This window comes from Hippoglossus stenolepis, chromosome 1, assembly GCF_022539355.2.
Source record: "Hippoglossus stenolepis isolate QCI-W04-F060 chromosome 1, HSTE1.2, whole genome shotgun sequence".
Classification (NCBI taxonomy): Eukaryota; Metazoa; Chordata; class Actinopteri; order Pleuronectiformes; family Pleuronectidae; genus Hippoglossus; species Hippoglossus stenolepis.
The window spans coordinates 27540927-27558372 of NC_061483.1; the positions used below are offsets into that span (position 1 = coordinate 27540927).

A 17446-nucleotide genomic window follows, 5' to 3' on the forward strand; every position below is an offset into this window, starting at 1 on the left:
CAGAGCACTCGGGGGCCCCTCATTAGCTCTCTGTCCGCTAAGAAGCAAAGAAGCTGCTCTAATCCTCTCTGTCCCTCAATCTGCCAACACAGACACCATTAGAAATCCATGTTCATGCTGCTCTCCTCCCTCATGCACAGTTTAACCACCTCTATCAATCAATGGATCACTGCACAGTAAAACTGAGTGTTTGTTAAGAGGTGTTAAGTCAGTGATAAGTCGAGAAAACGGATAACAATAGATTTTTAACTTGAAAAATAAATTTTATTGCTCATATTTTGGCACTGTTTAACTGGAGGTTGTATAGTTTTATGCTGTACCATAAGTGTTATATCTGGTCCGTCCCACAATAATATGTGTTTTTTTGTTTGTTTTTGTTTGTTTCACTTTTTTTTTAACTTTGAATGTTGATTAATATGCACAAATTTACTTTGGTCCCGTAACTGTCTAAAGAATAAGATATGAAAAACCAGCACAAGATCTAAAACCTGCATCAGCTGCTGGGCAAAAATATAATGAATGCATGCAGGGTCAACAGTATGTCCCTAAGTGTTTCACAGTTTTAAATGTGTTTCCGTTGGTTAACTGCCTGATCAAGCCCAATCTAGCGTTACAGTTGGAGACAAGTTAAATGTTTTCCTGCAGGAGGTCTTCAAATACAGCAAAATCAAATAAATCCTGACACACACATAAAGCCTCTCAATGGAGAGCAATTAGTTTGATTAAAATGTCTGATTAGTGACAACATTACAGTCAGAAACAGGCTCCAGAGCAGCAGACAGCTATGTGGGACTTTCATTTTCTCACTCCGTTTCAGCACACACTCTCGTGTGTTTAGTGACACATACATGTATAAAACACACATTTTCTTTCAGGTGGGGTGGGGGGGGGGCAGTCACAAACAACACAGAACTGAAATGGCAAAATAAATCAAATACACTTTATTTATAAATCTTGAGTTATAATTTAATATGGTACCAATATGTTAACCAATATGCTTTCACAGTACATCAGAGTGGTTGTCAAAAAGAAGTAAACACAAATACACACTCATACACACACGCACACACACATAGACACACATTTTCAATTCAGCAAATATACCCTGCAGTGGTCAATTGTGCCATTTAGCGGCCTGGGCTCATAAACGCATGAATTCTAATGAAATAGATTTGACCTGGGAAGTTGTGCACAGTTCACACTGTAGTTATACATCAGGCCCTGTGCTCTTTAAATCTCTCTCAGACAGTCAGTGTAAAACACCTGGAAACATAAATGAATTAGAAGTGTGTGGTAATGCATCACTCATTAATCCTGTAGAGTAATGTCATTACTTTTCACTGTAAAAAGTTATATGAGGAAAAAAAACAGTTTTCTTCATTTCGCGCCTCTAAATATTAAAATGTCACATTAATGTACAGCTTAGCAAACATTCAGCCTCCAACCTCTTATTAGTTTTTGCCACATTTAGCCTCATTATAAACTTTGTTCAGATGAGACATGAAAAGAAAAGCTGAATTTCTCGGTTCAATTCATACATGTGATGAGAAACCTGGTTTCTGATCATTCAAGGGAGAAAAAAATAAACTTTTCTCATGTTATTTGTAGAATGCAAAATAGTAGAAATGGAAGAAATTATTTGATCTGCCAGAGAATAGTAAAATATTGCAGGAAATATTACGTAATGATACTATCTATGCAAAGATTAACAAGTAATGCATTACTTGGCGCAACCTAACACTGATCATGAGAAGTGCAGTTTCCAAAGTTACTAAAACACAGCATTAATCTCACCATTCTGTTGGTACACATTTAGGCTGGGTTTCAAACACTTGTGTTAAATCTTTCTGAAACGTTCCTTTAGTCCAAAGTGCCAAGTCTGGAAGGTATGAAACAAACAAAAGAAAGAAAAAAAAAACTGATCGACACGAGACAATCCCTGCAGTTTTCTCACTGGCCAGGTCAAAAATACATGAAACATTAAAAACATAATTTACAAGCACGATAAATATACACAAAGGGTTTGAATAAATATTGTTTGTTATTCCAAAAAAAACAGACTGAGTGGTCACCACACTATAAAAAAGGTCCATCATTTCATCACATGAATATTTTTTCCCTCTTTGAACAAATTAAAATTTCTGCCAGTGTGGTCGGGTGATTCCTCACTGCCCAAAAGGTGAATTTGTTTCACAGATCTTTCTGGAAACATAAAAAAACAGCATAAGGCAGGTCACTCCTCAGGAATCAAGAACATGTTCAAACTAAATAAAAAAATTTACTTGAAAATTTCTGTTATTATCTCATTTCACTGGCAGTTTATTTTTCCCTTGTTCAAATCAACAGATTTTAAGCTGCAGCCTCTGAAATGACTCGGTTTGAGGTGTGAGACCTTTCCTGACCTTAGCAGCACCACTGCCGCCTTCTCCTCTACTGAATGGGCATGTAAGGCCAGTTGAAGCTGCTGCCGGACAGCAGCATGTCCCTTATCAGAGTCTCTATGGGGGTTTTCCCCACCAGACGCACGAAGAAAAGCTGCTCTATGACAGAAGACGAGACAGTGCGGAGGGAAGGCAGGCGGAGCAGCAGCTTCCCAAACCTGTTGGGCTGGTTGGGGTACTGGCTCCTTACGTACTCCTCTAAAGCGCACTGGGATTTCTCCTGCAGACCCTCCACGTGGGCCACATCTGAGAGACCACAAGCATCTACAGACAGAGAGCACAGAAGGAGAAGAAGTCAAGACCAGTGGCTCAGGCATAGAAAGGATCAGCAGCAATATTCTAATTAGGTCAGTGACTACACAGCAGAGGAAAGACAGGAGGAAATCAGTGGCTAATTTAAAGTTTAATGAAAAATGGGTGAACTATGATCATCACAAGATGAAAAAACTACCAGAAGCAAACATTAGTTATATGTTTTGAAAAATCACTGAGTGAGGTAACAGCTCTGATTAAGAATATAAAGGAAAAGACAGGACAGCGAACGGCAGTTTATCTTGTTCATCCTTAGTAACAGAAGTAAGAGATCAGTAGAGTGGATACATTACTAACTGTGTATAATATTGAACAGAGTAAATCAGTCAGTCAAACATGGTCAGGTAATATTATACAAGTGCAAGGTTGTTAAAAAGTAAGAAAAATGAATTTGCCCTCAGAATCGCTACTGTGCTGAAAACACAATGGTGGAGAAAAACAAATCTGCCTCCAGTTGACCTATTGTGATGAGTTGATATCTAATCAATCTGTGGCCATCAAGGATCAAAGATGACGCTAATCCTACCATCAAATATAGAAGTTCAGAACATATAGATAAGGAAACAATGCTGATGTATCAATAGTCCAGCCACATCATCGACTGCGCTCCTTCCTTCACGTAGTATTTCCACACACTACGTGTGTACACCCTGTGTTTGTACTGTAGTGCTGCAGGCCGGATGGCAGCAGGGGTTAAAGAATGGCTACTGTGTCCCAGTTTAAGGACACGTGTTTGGATGTGCTCATGGGGACTGAAATAGACCTACATGAGAGACCTGTTTTATTTTTTACTCTGCTGCCATTTGTCCTTTGGATCCAACAGTCAAACATTGTGACTGATGAAAAAGGCTCTGAAATAACTAGTATGCATTCATCAATGCAGTGATTATCAAGGTCTAAGAGTTAACTGTAAGCTAAATCCAAAGACGTAACAATTGTATAGTATGAATAAATATATATCATAGCATTTGTGTCATTCATTTTTAAAGCAACTGAATAACATTAATAAATAAATAAATATATTTACTTGCAAAATTTAAATATGACAAATTATAAGTGAATTTAGGGGTTTTCTATTTGGAGAAAATTATATTTGAATTAGGTAAAGACTCTATTTAATGAAATACTCATCAACAAAATAATTAAATATTAAATGTTAAATATCAGACGCTAAATAGCCAGTCCTGTTTCATTTGTTCACTGGATGATTCATTCTAAGTGTTTTACATTTTAGTGGCTGCAGGGATTCGATGCTGTTTGTAAACTCAACTAATCTTAAAAGCAGCCCCTTAAATGTTGGAGTAAAAACACACTTTACAATTCTGATGGGAGTAATTGTGCTTCTTTAAGGCTGTATGAGCTTATAATTTTAATGTTGGTCTCAGTAGTAAAGAAAGTATGTAAGTTATATGAAGAAAATGATTTTCAATGAGAAAGAAAACAAAATGAACATACATATATATTCTTTTTTTTTTCTTCTTTTTTAACGTTTCGTTTTCGTCTGTATAATGACCCTGGAGGTCAGATCACATTTTAACTTTATTTTAAAATAAACGTTTTAAATGTATTTATTTATTTAATTTACTTATTTAATATTTTTTAAGTAAGGAAACCCCATCTGAAAACACTAGCCCTAATTTTAACAACCCCAATTTTTTTATTAAACGTGGGGGACATTTATTTATTTTTAATTTTTTTATAACACGAAAATACACATTCTGTAGGGCATTGGTTATATACTGTATGTTGTTGTACAACAAATCTAGGTAAACAGGCTATTCAGGGATTTTAACCAGCTTTTGTGTCGTCAAGTCTTCACACCACCATCATTATCTAAATATTTGTTCTTTACAGAAACCTATTGTATTTAACTGATGGTGATCTCCGTTACAAAATGATTTATTATGTGCGACGCTTTTCTCAACCACTCAGTTCGGCCATGTTGTGCACAATGCAGCTTAGACTGATATATTAATATACATTTATTTGTCTTTCTCCCTTTAACTACTTTTATTTAGTTCAAACTGCTGTTGGACATAATTTCTTCAGCTCCTGCAGCAGGGCTCAGCCTGAGGCCTCCATGTTTGCACGTACAGACAGACAGACAGACCGACGGAGGGTTTACCTGTGGTGAACAGCACGATGGCCTTGATGCAGCTGTACTCCGCAGAGTCCACGTGCAGCACCTTCAGCTTCTCCACCTGCTCCTGGAAGACCCGGATGTGGTCCATGAAGGCCACCACCCGGTCCGCGGACATCGGCGAGGCGTGCAGGCCGGCGGCGGCCAGCAGCGGGGCCACGTGGACGGGCATGGAGCACTGGGCGGCGTTCAGCACGAACAGTTCGCTCCAGGTGAGGCGGAGCAGGGCCACCTGGTCCGGCACCTGCAGGTCCGGGAAGAAGGGGATGTTGCGGGCCCACTCCACGGCGCTGAAGAGCATGCGGGCCGCCAGCTCGCAGATGTTCTCGATGCCCATGAGGTTGTTGCTCTGCAGACACTGAGAGCCGAACCTGGAGGTCGGGTAGGGCTCGGCCCGCAGCAGCAGGGAGATGTATCCCGATAGGTAGGAGTGACACTGCAGAGGGTCTCCGTTCGTCAGGGCGAACTGGCCGTGGTAAGACTGGGTGGGAATCCTGCCTCTCTGGACAGCTGCAACAAATAAAACAAACCAACCAAAAAGTCAAGAAGCATCACAGATGGAAACAGAAAGAGTTAAATACATCTTTCAAAAAGAGATGTTTATCAAAACTGTTAGAAATCATATACACCCCCATACACACACACCCTCTCCCCCTTTTTGTAGCCATTATAGTTGAGTGGTAGCCCATGGTGGACTGGCTCTTCAGACATGGACACCAGTCACTTTCAGGCAGCTCCAGGACAGACATTCAGCGTTGTTAGGAAATAATACATGGTATTTTATATATATATATATATATATATGCATGCATTATTTAATAATGGAGGTGCTGCACGAAAGTCAGCCTGTTTGTAGGCCACGACCTGCGAGGTGTTTCAGCCGGGTTGTGGGTATTTTTTATTTTCCATCCTAATGTTTTAAATTCAAGGCCAAAACCGCAGATACCTATTTTTTTTAATGCTGTGTCAACTTTAATTGTTTCCTTTGATAGCCCATACAAAGCGTGAGTGTTTTAATCTCCTTATTTTATTACTATTATTATTTGGTGTTTAACTTTTTATTAAAGTTTATTTGGATTGGTTTAAAATAAGAAAAACGTTTATTATATAACTCTTCTATTCTGGAGGCTGTAATGGTGGACTACAGTCGGCTACATTCGGGCCTGTACGACCAGCATGCATTATGAATAGCCTACGCACAAATACACACTCACACACACTTACTTACACATACATAAACACGGCCCACATGCGCACACATAATCCGAAAACGTCACGCACATAAAGGCAACAATTTAACGGAAATAACATGGAAACCTAGAGTAAAAGGTCGCAGCTCTGGTTTGGTATCCGAACATGTGACATTTAACGCAGCTCCGGGCTGTTTCTGACACACAATGGCCGCGTAAGACGGACACAGGAGGAGCCACAATAACACACTCATCATGCTAGAGGATGCTAGCTGAGCGCACTAATCTGTGGGATATGAGGACACAGAACACACACCAGAATACAAACAGAAGAATAATATATGTGAGAGGCTCCATCAGAAATAACCGGAGTCTGCGCACAAGACAAAGGCAACATGCCTGTGTCCAGACGGATGGAGATACGAGCTAGCCTATACACAAAGGCAGCATGCGCACAATTAGAGTTTATTGTGTTCAAAGTAAATAATGTGGACAAACGCGCAGTGCTGTGTGACACCGAACATTGTCTGGACAGTAAGGTGTGGTGCTGAGCGGCTCATGTGTCAATACCCAGAGCAACAAGAGGAGGATGCCAGCGCGTACCTTCCCTCCTCATGCCGACTTTCAGGCATTTCTTGAGGCGACAGTACTGGCACTGGTTGCGGTGGTGCTGGTCCACGGGGCAGGTCCTGTTGGCCCTGCAGGTGTAGCTCAGGTTCCTCCTGACGCTGCGCTTGAAGAAGCTCTTACATCCCTCACAAGTGAACTGTCCGTAGTGCTTCCCGCTGGATTTGTCCCCGCACACGATGCACTCGATTTGCTGGCTCTGCTGCTTGTCCATGGACGAGGAGGAGGAGGAGGAAGAGGAGGTGTTGTTGTTATTGTTGCCGCCGCCGGTGGTGGTGGTCGCGGTGGCGGCGCTGGACGGGTTGGGCTGCGGTGCGCCCTGGGGAGCCGCCGGGGGTAATTCCAGAGAGGGCGCCGGGTTCATGTGTCCCGTCATCTCCCCGGACAGAGACAGAGGCGCGACCTGGGACACCGGGGAGGAGAGGGTCCCCTGGGTGTCCCCGACGCCCTCGGTGCTTCTCCACGCCACCATAGCCATATCGACCGTCACCAAAACTTTGCGCGCCCAACTTTTTCTATTTTTACGCAATAATCAACGCACGGGATTTGTTGGCGTGGGCTGCTAAAACGCGCTCATTGAAACTGCGGCATCGTGTGGTAAATATCAAACAGTCACTCCTGGAATGTAACGTGAAAAAGGCGCACAGGATAACGCTAATAAAAAGATCACGCCCGACTTCACAATTAAAGAATGCGCAGTCACCAGAAACAGCTTGGGCGCGAGGCGCATCCAAAAAACAAGCTTCATTCAGACGCAGAGAATATCATCCACCGAGGAAACACGAAGACGCACAACACTGAGCCAAATCCACCACGGTATCCCAAACACATCTGAAGTGTGATCCTCTCTGTCCGCTGTGTCCAGCTTTAATGAGAATAGCGTGCGAGCCGAGCAGATCCCTCCTCAGTGATGGAGTCTCCGGACCAGGCTCTCCAGACGCTGCCTGCTCCCCCGATCAGTCAGAAGTTACATTAAAAAGACAGCGGAGAGAGGGAGGAGAGAGAGACCGAGAGAAAGAGAGAGGGGGGAATGGGGGTGATGGATGATGATTTTGATGATGCTCTGCTCCGGGACGGATGAGGAGAGTGGTGCGTCCACACGTCACGGCTGTGATTTGGGTGACGTCTCTGTTTGTGGGGCGGAGTTAACGCCAGGGGAAGCTGGTCTGGGAGCAGCGGCAGCGCGGGGCCTCAGCAGGACACCCTGCAGTGTGTGTGTGTGTGTGTGTGTGTGTGTGTGTGTGTGTGTGTGTGTGTGTGTGTGTGTGTGTGTGTGTGTGCGTGTGTGTGTGTGTGTGTGTGCGTGTGTGTGTTGGTCTGTCAGACATCTGTCATAGCCTAGTCCGCCCTGAGATAACATACTCACACTATTAGTCTCATATATAGGAGAAGAGACAGAAGCTGCAGATTCTAACTGCAGTAATTTGATGCCACCTAGTGCCATTAAAAATACCTTATATAGCACAGTGTGCACTGGACTCTCAAGGCTTGATGAGATACATTTCTAATGGCCAACATATGGTATGTAACACTTTATTAAAAGTGTTTATCAAACATATATGGACAAACACAATGTGTTTAATTTGCTTCTGCTGTCCCACATCTGCTGCTGTTTTTTGTTTTTTTTCAAATAATAGTTTATTAGTATCCAGAATAAAACAAATTTCAGAAACTGGTGCATAATAAACAAGTGGCTGTGGCTCAGGAGGTAACCAGACGGTGGACGATTTGATTGCCTGTCTTCCTTTTTCTGCTTGAAGAAGTGTCCAGAATTGCCCCTTGTGACGAGTGTATGAGTTATGCATAATAGAGAAAGTACTGCATATAGATGCACTGTATAAATTTAAGACAACAAAAGAGCTCTATAAATACAGAGCATTTACCATAAACCAAACCAGTCAGTGAAAAAGACAGAATAATATGGATTTGTCATTTTCTGTTTTGTCTTGTTAATATTTTTTATTATGAGGATGCAATATGAACATTGTCTATGTTTTCAACTTGCATGTGTCAAATGGAATTTATAATAGTTTTTCAAACATTTACAGTGTGTTGGTGTAAATAGTGACAAGCAAGTTATTTCTCTGAGAATTACAACCGTTTTTACACTGGCGATGTTTCCTTTACTTAAATATAATGAATCTCCTGCATCTATGGCACTTCTGTAAGTTCTGGAAGAGGGATCCCTCATTTGTGACTCAGAGGTTTTTTACGTTTTATTTTCCCTGTTAAAATTAAATTTTTTATATATTTTTTGTGAATATTGGCTATTGGCTATATAATTGTTTGATTTAATTGAATGATTAATAATTTTACCAATATTTGTGACAACCTCTAGTGGCCTAATTATGTTATTGGTTTTCATGCCTGTCCCTGCTGTAGTTTAAAAAATATTTTCTTTATCATTTATTAAGATTCTGACAACCACCAAAAAGATTAAACGTAAAATACAAATACAAAAATAAATAATTGCATCATGCTCTGTGTCTAAAGTCAATATGAAATCTAATAAAAGTCTGATCTTATCCATTTCCTTAACACCAGAGACACCCTGTAGTCTCACAAACATAATGTTTACACACACTGGACTAACTCAACACACACATTATGTTTTGTATATTTTTCCTGTGTCTAACTTGGAGGAAAGATTTAACATGTCTCGCATTGAGTATACACTAATTATAATCAACACAACTTATATCACATTATATTGTTTTATGATGCACAGTATAATGATGCAGCAGTAGCAGAAACCTGAAACCTACCACACACAATGTATGATGGCACATACTAAATACCAAATTGCACACTTAATGAACTTATATAAAGAGTGGAAGATACATACCCTGACCTCTCTGTCTCTAGTGTTGTTGGTTGATGTATCTCTGCAGCGGTGTCACTGTCCATGCTCTTGTATTCCTTTGATTGAATGAATCCTGATTCTCATGGAAGCCTTTTAATAGCAAGTCATTGCTGGGTGAACATGTCTGCGCGGCCATTCCACTGTTGACTCATGCTCCATGAGTCCTGTGGCTGAGCGTGCTGTCATGTTCTTCCAGACGGCCAGCACTGCAGTCATCCAGCCACTGCTGCCTTGTCTGCTAACAAAACACAAGGCTGACGTCCAAGACCCATCAACAGTGGAAGGTCGGGGCTAAAGTGTTTACCACACTGGATAGGGATGATTAATTCCTCCACCGTTAAATTCACTGAACTCTCCCCTGCCTGTTCTACCCAGTGACGAGCCCAGTTAACATTAATCACAGATTTAAAGATGATAAATCCCTGCATGTTTTTGGTGATCTGATGCCCTGAAGACTTGTTACCAGTGGGGAGTTGAAAGTGAGCTAAACGGAGACAAAGTGAGGCCGAGTACGGCCACGAGAGACCTGCTGTGTCTGGAAAAGCACCAGGATGTGACTGTTTACAGCACAGTGGGAGGCATGGCTGGCTCGCTGCTCAGAGATTTGCAGCATTTTTATTTTTTCACACGTCGAACACAGGTCCTTACTGTAGCTTGTTTACACCATCTAACTATAACCATTGGCACTACATGGTGATCTGTTAAATCCACCCAGTGTTTAAGTCATATACAGGAAATACCTCAGGTCTGCTCAAGGTGAGAGAGGATTACACACACACACACACACACACACACACACACACACACACACACACACACACACACACACACACACACACACACACACACACACACACACACACACACACACACACACACACACACACACACACACACAAACACAAATTCATGTCTCCATCACTTGACACATGACTTACATTGATTTCCCGAAGACTTAATCTAACCTTAACCAAAGTTAAGTTACTACTTTACTTGCCTTACCCAAACCATAACCCCCTAACCTTAAATTAGACACCTAAACCTAACCTTAAAAACATTTGGTTACTTTAAAATTCAGTGATTTACGTGATGGGGGCTTACTTTTTGTCCCCATAAAGAAGACAAGTCCCCATAAGGTGACTGTGTAAACAGATATAGGTCCCCACAACAACTGGCTAAGACAGATGTCTGACAGAACAACACGCACACAATCATACATGAGATTTTACAATACTTACCATTAACAAACATACAGTTGGTAATCTGTATCATACTCAACATGAGGGTGGCTCGCAGTTTTCCCACAACCAAAGCTCTAAGACTTTCTTCATCATCAAATCCAAACCCTGAGACTGATGGAGAAGCTTCTTGTTGCATCAACTTTATATCTCATACAATATATGTAGTATGTACAGTAATATGCACTCGCCTTCATAGTATAAAGTTTTTTCAAGTTTTGGATACATGACATACACTTAGCTACCAGTTTGAGGTCAGATGAAAACAAAATTACAGTAGTAAAATGCAGAGGAGCTGAATACACTTTAAGTCTGGACACAGGTCCACATGCTGCAGTGACAACAGTGTAACTAAATCAAGGGATCCGCAGTTTATTTTTCAAAGTTGGAACCGTCTGCTCCTACAAGATTTGCATTGGCAGGTCAGAGCAGGGAGAGGCACGCAGTAAATTCCAGCCGGAGTGGCATTGTAGAGAACAGGACCACAGTGCTCATTGCCATGAAAACATCCTTCAAGATTGACTGTCTTCAGAAGGAAGGCAGGGTTCAGCATAAACTCAGGAGATACCATATTCGGTGTTGTTGCCCACTCCCACCCTGACCAATCAGCTCCAAAAGTTAAAAAAGTTTGGTGAATATGACCATTACCATAAGACGCACACACACACACGCATGCATAGAGGGTTAAAAAGAAAGTACCACACACAATAATGTCCGTTTGTTAAGAATTATTTAGCATGGTAAAATTTGGTGTTTCAATCTGTATTCCGTTTATCTAATGGTGTAGGAGAAATAAAATAATTTTTAATGGGTTTAATGACGTTATTATTATAGTATAAAGAGTCATTCTATGACTGTGCTCATTAGTGTTGTAGTGCTGTGTGGTGTAAGCTTGTTACGTTAATGAGATGAGTGGTTGTGATCTAAAAGTACACTGCCGCCTGTCGCATATCCTCTGCTGCCAGAGCCTCGGCGAGCATGCATATACATGTCACAGCCCTGCTTTGAGGTTGTAGTGAAATCGAACAACAGCATAAGATACTAGCTATGATAATGGTTATTAGTTGTTTGATAGTTGATATTTGAATATATTGTGTTGCACAGTGTAAAAAAAATGTGGCAAGCCAGCAGTGGAGTGAGAGAGAGAAAGAAGACCTTGATCTTAAAAGACTAGTGGGAGAGTGACCACATGAACACAACTGCACTATCACACAACGCACCTACCACGACCTGAAGGCAAGACAAACACAAGCATATTACCTGGGTGCATTAACAGCTTTACAGACTGAGTAAAACTGAGGGACTGTCTGATGGATGTCGTTCATCATCATCATCATCATCATCATCATCATCATCATCATCATCATCATCATCATCATCATGAATCTTGTCATGGCTCAACACAAGACTGAAAATATACAAATTGTGTGAATGAGTCAAAAGTTTGTTACCATGTTTATGAAAAAGTCAGTTGTTCCAAAACTAGGGGTCAAGACCATACAGTCTATGGTCAAGACCCCCAGGGTGGTCATGGGGCACTGAAGCGGGGGTCCCAAGATGATTTCCAGAAATATACAGATACAATTTAAAACAATTTGAAATGGCATATTTTAACCATACTTTTAACAAAAGAAAAATTATTTAACTGAAATTAAAACTCTACCTGACCTGTAAGATGATTATGAAAAATGTGTGACAGCATCAGTTGCAGCAGGTCAAGGCACTACAGGGAACACTGCAAGGTAAACCTTTGCGGACTAGATCAAATCAATATCCTTTGTATGCTTCAATCACCTCCGGGGATATTGGGGGTCCAGCGTGTCTGGCACCTTCACAGGGAATCTTTATAACTATAGTGTGATAACTTTATAAGTTATCACACTATAAAGTGTAATGTTTCAAATTGACATATGGTGTAGATGTGTTGTTGAGTAATAGTAACATTAAAAAGGAAAGTATACCCAAAATGTAATTCATATGGACAATTACTTTATATCACTAGAAGTACAATAAGTGACACAGTCAATATACACAGTTAAGTATTACACAAATTAGACAATGGACCTGGACAGTGAACAGAGCAGGATACGGTATATCCTTTGTGTTAACCTTGGCAGTCATTGAAACAAAGCTGGAATCACTTAGGCTCCCTTTAGCAGGGTCAGGTCCCAGGCAGAGAGCAGCAACAGTTTAGTCAGAGAGATTAGCACACTTCAGCCTCTGCTTCACCTGTGACATCTAGGCCGTCTCTCACCTTTCATCAACCTCAGACCACTGACCCCTGACTCTACCAGGGCTGCGGAGGAATCCTTTCATGAGGTGAATTTCATGCTTGAGAGACACATTGTGCTACAGGCCTGTGCACAATGTTAACGCACCACCAATAGTCTTATGAACAGAACAACCCTGGTAAAATGCTGGATCCTTATACTTAACCACTGACCTCACTCAGAGTATTATTTACACACAGCTTCAAATTAAAACAAGGTATTATATTATATTAATAATTGTCAAATAATGAATATTACTCTGATGTTTTAACAGCGTCGGACAATATGTGCTGGTTGCCTTTATAAATACAAAGAGGTGTAAACAGATCATCTGAAAAAAAAACTGGTTCATTTATTATATTAATATGTTTACTGACTAATATAGACATTAAGAACTTTAAATACTGCATACCTCTATGCTAGATGGCCAAATTCACAATATCAGTTATTTTTAGGTTGTATTAAATACCAAAGGTTATTTGTGTTTTAACTGTTATAACTGTGTTATATTTGCAATATATTACATTTAGTACTTACTGTGTTATTTGTACCATTTCCTGGTGTTTTTGACATCATTTACATCAGGTGAAGTACATTCTGCTAGTATGATCAAATTACTTTAGCACTTGCTAACATTAGCTTGCCAGCTAATATTGCTGTATTGAACTGTTGTCATAGCTAACTGCTGTAGCAGTAGTTCAGCTCACTGAGTAACTTAACTGAGAGACAGACTATTTAGTGCAGACAGGTTTTCTTGCTCATTGTGGGAACTGTTGGGTTTCTGTATAATTTTTAAGGTCTCAACCTTAATATGTAAAGTGCCTTTAGATAATGTATATTATAATTTGGCAATATACAAATAAAATAGGATTGAAAACAATTTACAAGTTTAGACAAACATTACAAGAATCAATGTATTTCAAATATTTATTATCAGCAAAATGCACATATATTTATTCCATATAGTTTTTGAAAGAGTACAGGTTTTGATGACCTTTATGCATGTTAGTTTACAGAGTGTTCCAACATGTGATATGAGTCCTTTAGTTCCCCTGGTGTCTTTTTCTCCCCTGGTTGATGAGCGGCAGTGAAACTCTCTCAGTAGCTGTGAGGCTGTTTGGACTTGGTCAATCGAGGACGCGTTTCCTTGCCCTTGATCTGTGGATCTGCAGCCTCTGCAGGGAGGTGGTGCTGGGCTGCTGTGATGTGCTGGGTGTTACATTGGTTCAGATGGCTGTGTGATGGCCAGAAGGGACACAGGCAATTGGGGGCTTGTATGAATGACATGGAAACTCAAAAAAGAAAAAGAAAACCACGAGTCTTTCTTGGTGCTTTTCAAGGTCAGGTGGCATACATGAGTGTAATTCAGAGAGACTGTCACTGTGGGTTTGTCTACATCTGGGAAACGCTGGTAGTTTCGGAGGCAGGTTGCATGTGTAGTCCTTTGAAACAGGATTATGAAAGGAAAGTATAATGAATAATTAAAAGATGAAATGATGATATTTTGCAGCCACTTCTCTCTGCACCACCCTCTTAGCACTGACTTCCTTCTACGTTTCCGCAACACAAACACAACAAAGACACGAAACCCCTCTCACTTTTCCGTCAGAGGGCCAAATGTTAGGTTAACGCTGAGACACTTCTTTTGTCCTTCACAGAAGCACATTTCCACCAGCTATTTTGATTGATCATGTATTTGTGTCTATTCATAGAGGCCAGATTCATCATTCCAATTTGTCAAGTTTCTGGAGTGCTGAACTAATTATGTGCAGGAGAACCAGATAAAAAAAAAAAGAGAAGAAAAGAGGAGGGGCTCCTGTTTAGACCCGTGTGAGGTTTCCCTATCTCACCTCGGCTCCAAATGAGCAGCTGAAGCTTCACCGGGCTACGGGAGCCGCTTGGCACCGTGGGTAATTAGTGTGATGAATGCCTTAGCGGAACAAATAGTGGCAGTCGGCTGTCTCGCTCGTCGTGTGGCTGTGTTGTCATAGCTCAGGGGCTGCAAGCTCATCAGGGTAATGGATGATTCTGCAACAAGACCATCCCTCAACCAACAGTGCCACTGCTGAGCAGGATACACAGAGTTTGAACTGGTTCTCCTGACTGAAAACAGAGTCTCTAGCTTTCTGGACAACATCTGCGCTGGTTATGGATGTCAAGTGTGTGTTGTCTGGTGACAAAAATCTACACTCAAGTAATACTTTTTAAGAAATGAAATGAAAATAAATGAGGGGCCGAATTGTTATAAATACGTAATTGCGATTTCATTCCTCCACACAACCTCTCAGGACTATATATGAGGAAATGCAAACATTGCGTTAGATATGTAATATTAATCCCCTGTGGGATTCTCCTCCATGCCTTGAGTGTGGGGCTGTCTGCTGAGATGATGGATCACATTATTAGATTAGAGGAGAGCAAGGATGCACAGCAACTGGATTTGCAATTCACAACCTTTTTCTGAACGTGGACCTTTTCTGCATGAAGGGGATAATTGGGCCGTTGTCACTGAGTCAGAGTTAGTTTTTTTAACAATGTGGGGAACCTTGCAATAAATCAGGTCAGCTGTCGCAGCCACGTCACAAGACAAGGCATTAGTCAAATATGCAGAGCGACTCTCATGCATACAATGTAAAGAGGAATACATCATCATGGAGTGTGGCAAGCGAACATATCCTAATATTTATTTTACAACAAATGAAGGGCATATGGTGATTTTGTTTCCTGGATGAACCTCAGGCCAGAGGCGGCCATGACGCTCTGTCTCTTTGTGCTTTCATTTCAGTATCAGCTAATGGCCTGTACTTACTCTGTGCCTCGACTTTTCAACCCTCTGTGACAGTGAATAATATGCTCCACATAAGGCTGAATTCTCAGCCATGTCATCCATGTAGCGTAAGCTGAATAGGTTGACTGGCACAGAGCGGTAATCCATAGCTATACCGGGAAGTTCAGTGAATTGTTTCAATAGCAGTCAGACCCACGGCTAACAGAGCGTGAGAGACAGCCAAGGTTGTGGAAAGGTTATTTCTGGGTTCAGGAGGTGAGACTTTGGGGATGCGGACACGTCAGTCCAGCAGAGTCCTCGGGTCAATGTGAAGACAAGTGGAAGACACATTTCTCTGTCAGCACACAGAGAGCCCGCACGGGTTCAGGATTTTGTCGTGAAGTCCCAAGTCATTGAGTCAATAGCCAAAGAACATGACACAACCTCTCACAGTCATTCGGCATCAAGCGGAACAGGGAATGGCATGCTTTCCATTTCACTGCACCGTGGCCCTGGCAAGACCCCGTCTGCACTCGAGAAACAGGAGAGCTCTCAGCGCCGGCACTCGCATAAAAGCAACACTGCAACCTGGCCCCAAACACGTACATCGCTCCCTTAAAGCAGCGGCACGAAGTTGTTCACCGGTCAATCCATAACCGTGGCTATTATCTCTGCTGGCTGTTGTAGCACCACAGGGAGGCCCGTGGAGACCACAGAGATTGGATCACAGGAAATTAGAATCTGGCAAAGCACAAGCACATTTCGATTAAACTGATGTCAGGATTTATCTTCTACTCTCAGTGCATTGAGACAGGAAAAGGAAATTCCTTTCACCCTATCTGACCTCACAATGACTGAGTGGATATAGCCTTTAATTGCAAGGATGGCTCTACATGTCATGTAGAAAAATACAACATGCTGTCTGTGTATGAAATAAAATATCCAAGCAAATACAAATGTAGTCATCTTTAATAAATCATCTAATGCTACCAACTAATTTCTACTCTAATCACAGTGTATGAGCTGTAAACTCTTCAGCCAAAGAATAATGTTTCTTTCTCAGTGAGTTTGAGCTACAACCTGAGAAGGTAAAACTTTGTGGTGATTCACAGGATTAAAATAAAGATTTGAAGTCGTACACGTGTAAATAAATGCATCTTTTTCTTCCTACTAATCTTATCATCTCACGACACCTTATTTTTGACACGTGACCCCCGTGTGGAGGCCGGGCCCCTAGGCTGGGAACAAAAGATCAAGTGGATAAAAGACAACGAGGCACATTCACTAGCATCTGACCGTATACTGGTAATAACTGCTGAGTGCTAACACCCTGTGAAACATGTAGCCCTCGGGATAGCAACGTTTTTATGCTGATTTTATGCTGATCCATCACTTTGGTCATTTTGTACTTGGGTCTATGTTGATGTTGCCTAAAGAATGGATCTCATAGACTGATTCACTGTCTTTTTGGCGCCACAGTGAGGTTGACATTTGCAGTTTTGAGCCAAGTGTCTATTCGATGGATTGTTGTGACAGTTGGTACAGACACTAATGTCCCCCTGAGGATAAAGTGGAGTAATGTTTTATGTGGCACTGAC

General features: G+C 41.4%; 1 protein-coding gene across 2 annotated transcripts; it reads right to left on the minus strand.

The window, feature by feature from the left end:
* Window positions 1–913: 913 nt before the first annotated feature.
* Window positions 914–7726, minus strand: LOC118102764 (COUP transcription factor 2). 2 transcript variants are annotated; one of them, XM_035150445.2, is made up of 3 exons: window positions 6687–7726; window positions 4879–5403; window positions 914–2705 (listed from the first exon to the last, which is right to left on the minus strand). In XM_035150445.2, exons 1-3 carry the CDS (start codon window positions 7186–7188, stop codon window positions 2431–2433), a joined length of 1302 nt encoding a protein of 433 aa, XP_035006336.1. In that variant the 5' UTR covers window positions 7189–7726; the 3' UTR covers window positions 914–2430. The 2 variants fall into 2 exon arrangements, with proteins under 2 accessions (XP_035006336.1, XP_035005537.1); XM_035149646.2 differs by having other exon boundaries at window positions 6654–7726.
* Between the last annotated feature and the right edge of the window lie 9720 nt (window positions 7727–17446).

What these genes read in the sequence shown, in the direction of transcription:
- LOC118102764 (XM_035149646.2), bottom strand. Translation starts at nt 7,188, where the DNA reads ATGGCTATGGTGGCGTGGAGAAGCACCGAGGGCGTCGGGGACACCCAG. An exon ending in TCCTCCTCTTGTTGCTCTGG is followed by an intron (nt 5,404 to 6,653) that starts GTATTGACACAT and finishes TATTTGTTGCAG; the next exon opens with CTGTCCAGAGAGGCAGGATT. An exon ending in CATCGTGCTGTTCACCACAG is followed by an intron (nt 2,706 to 4,878) that starts GTAAACCCTCCG and finishes CTCTGTCTGTAG; the next exon opens with ATGCTTGTGGTCTCTCAGAT.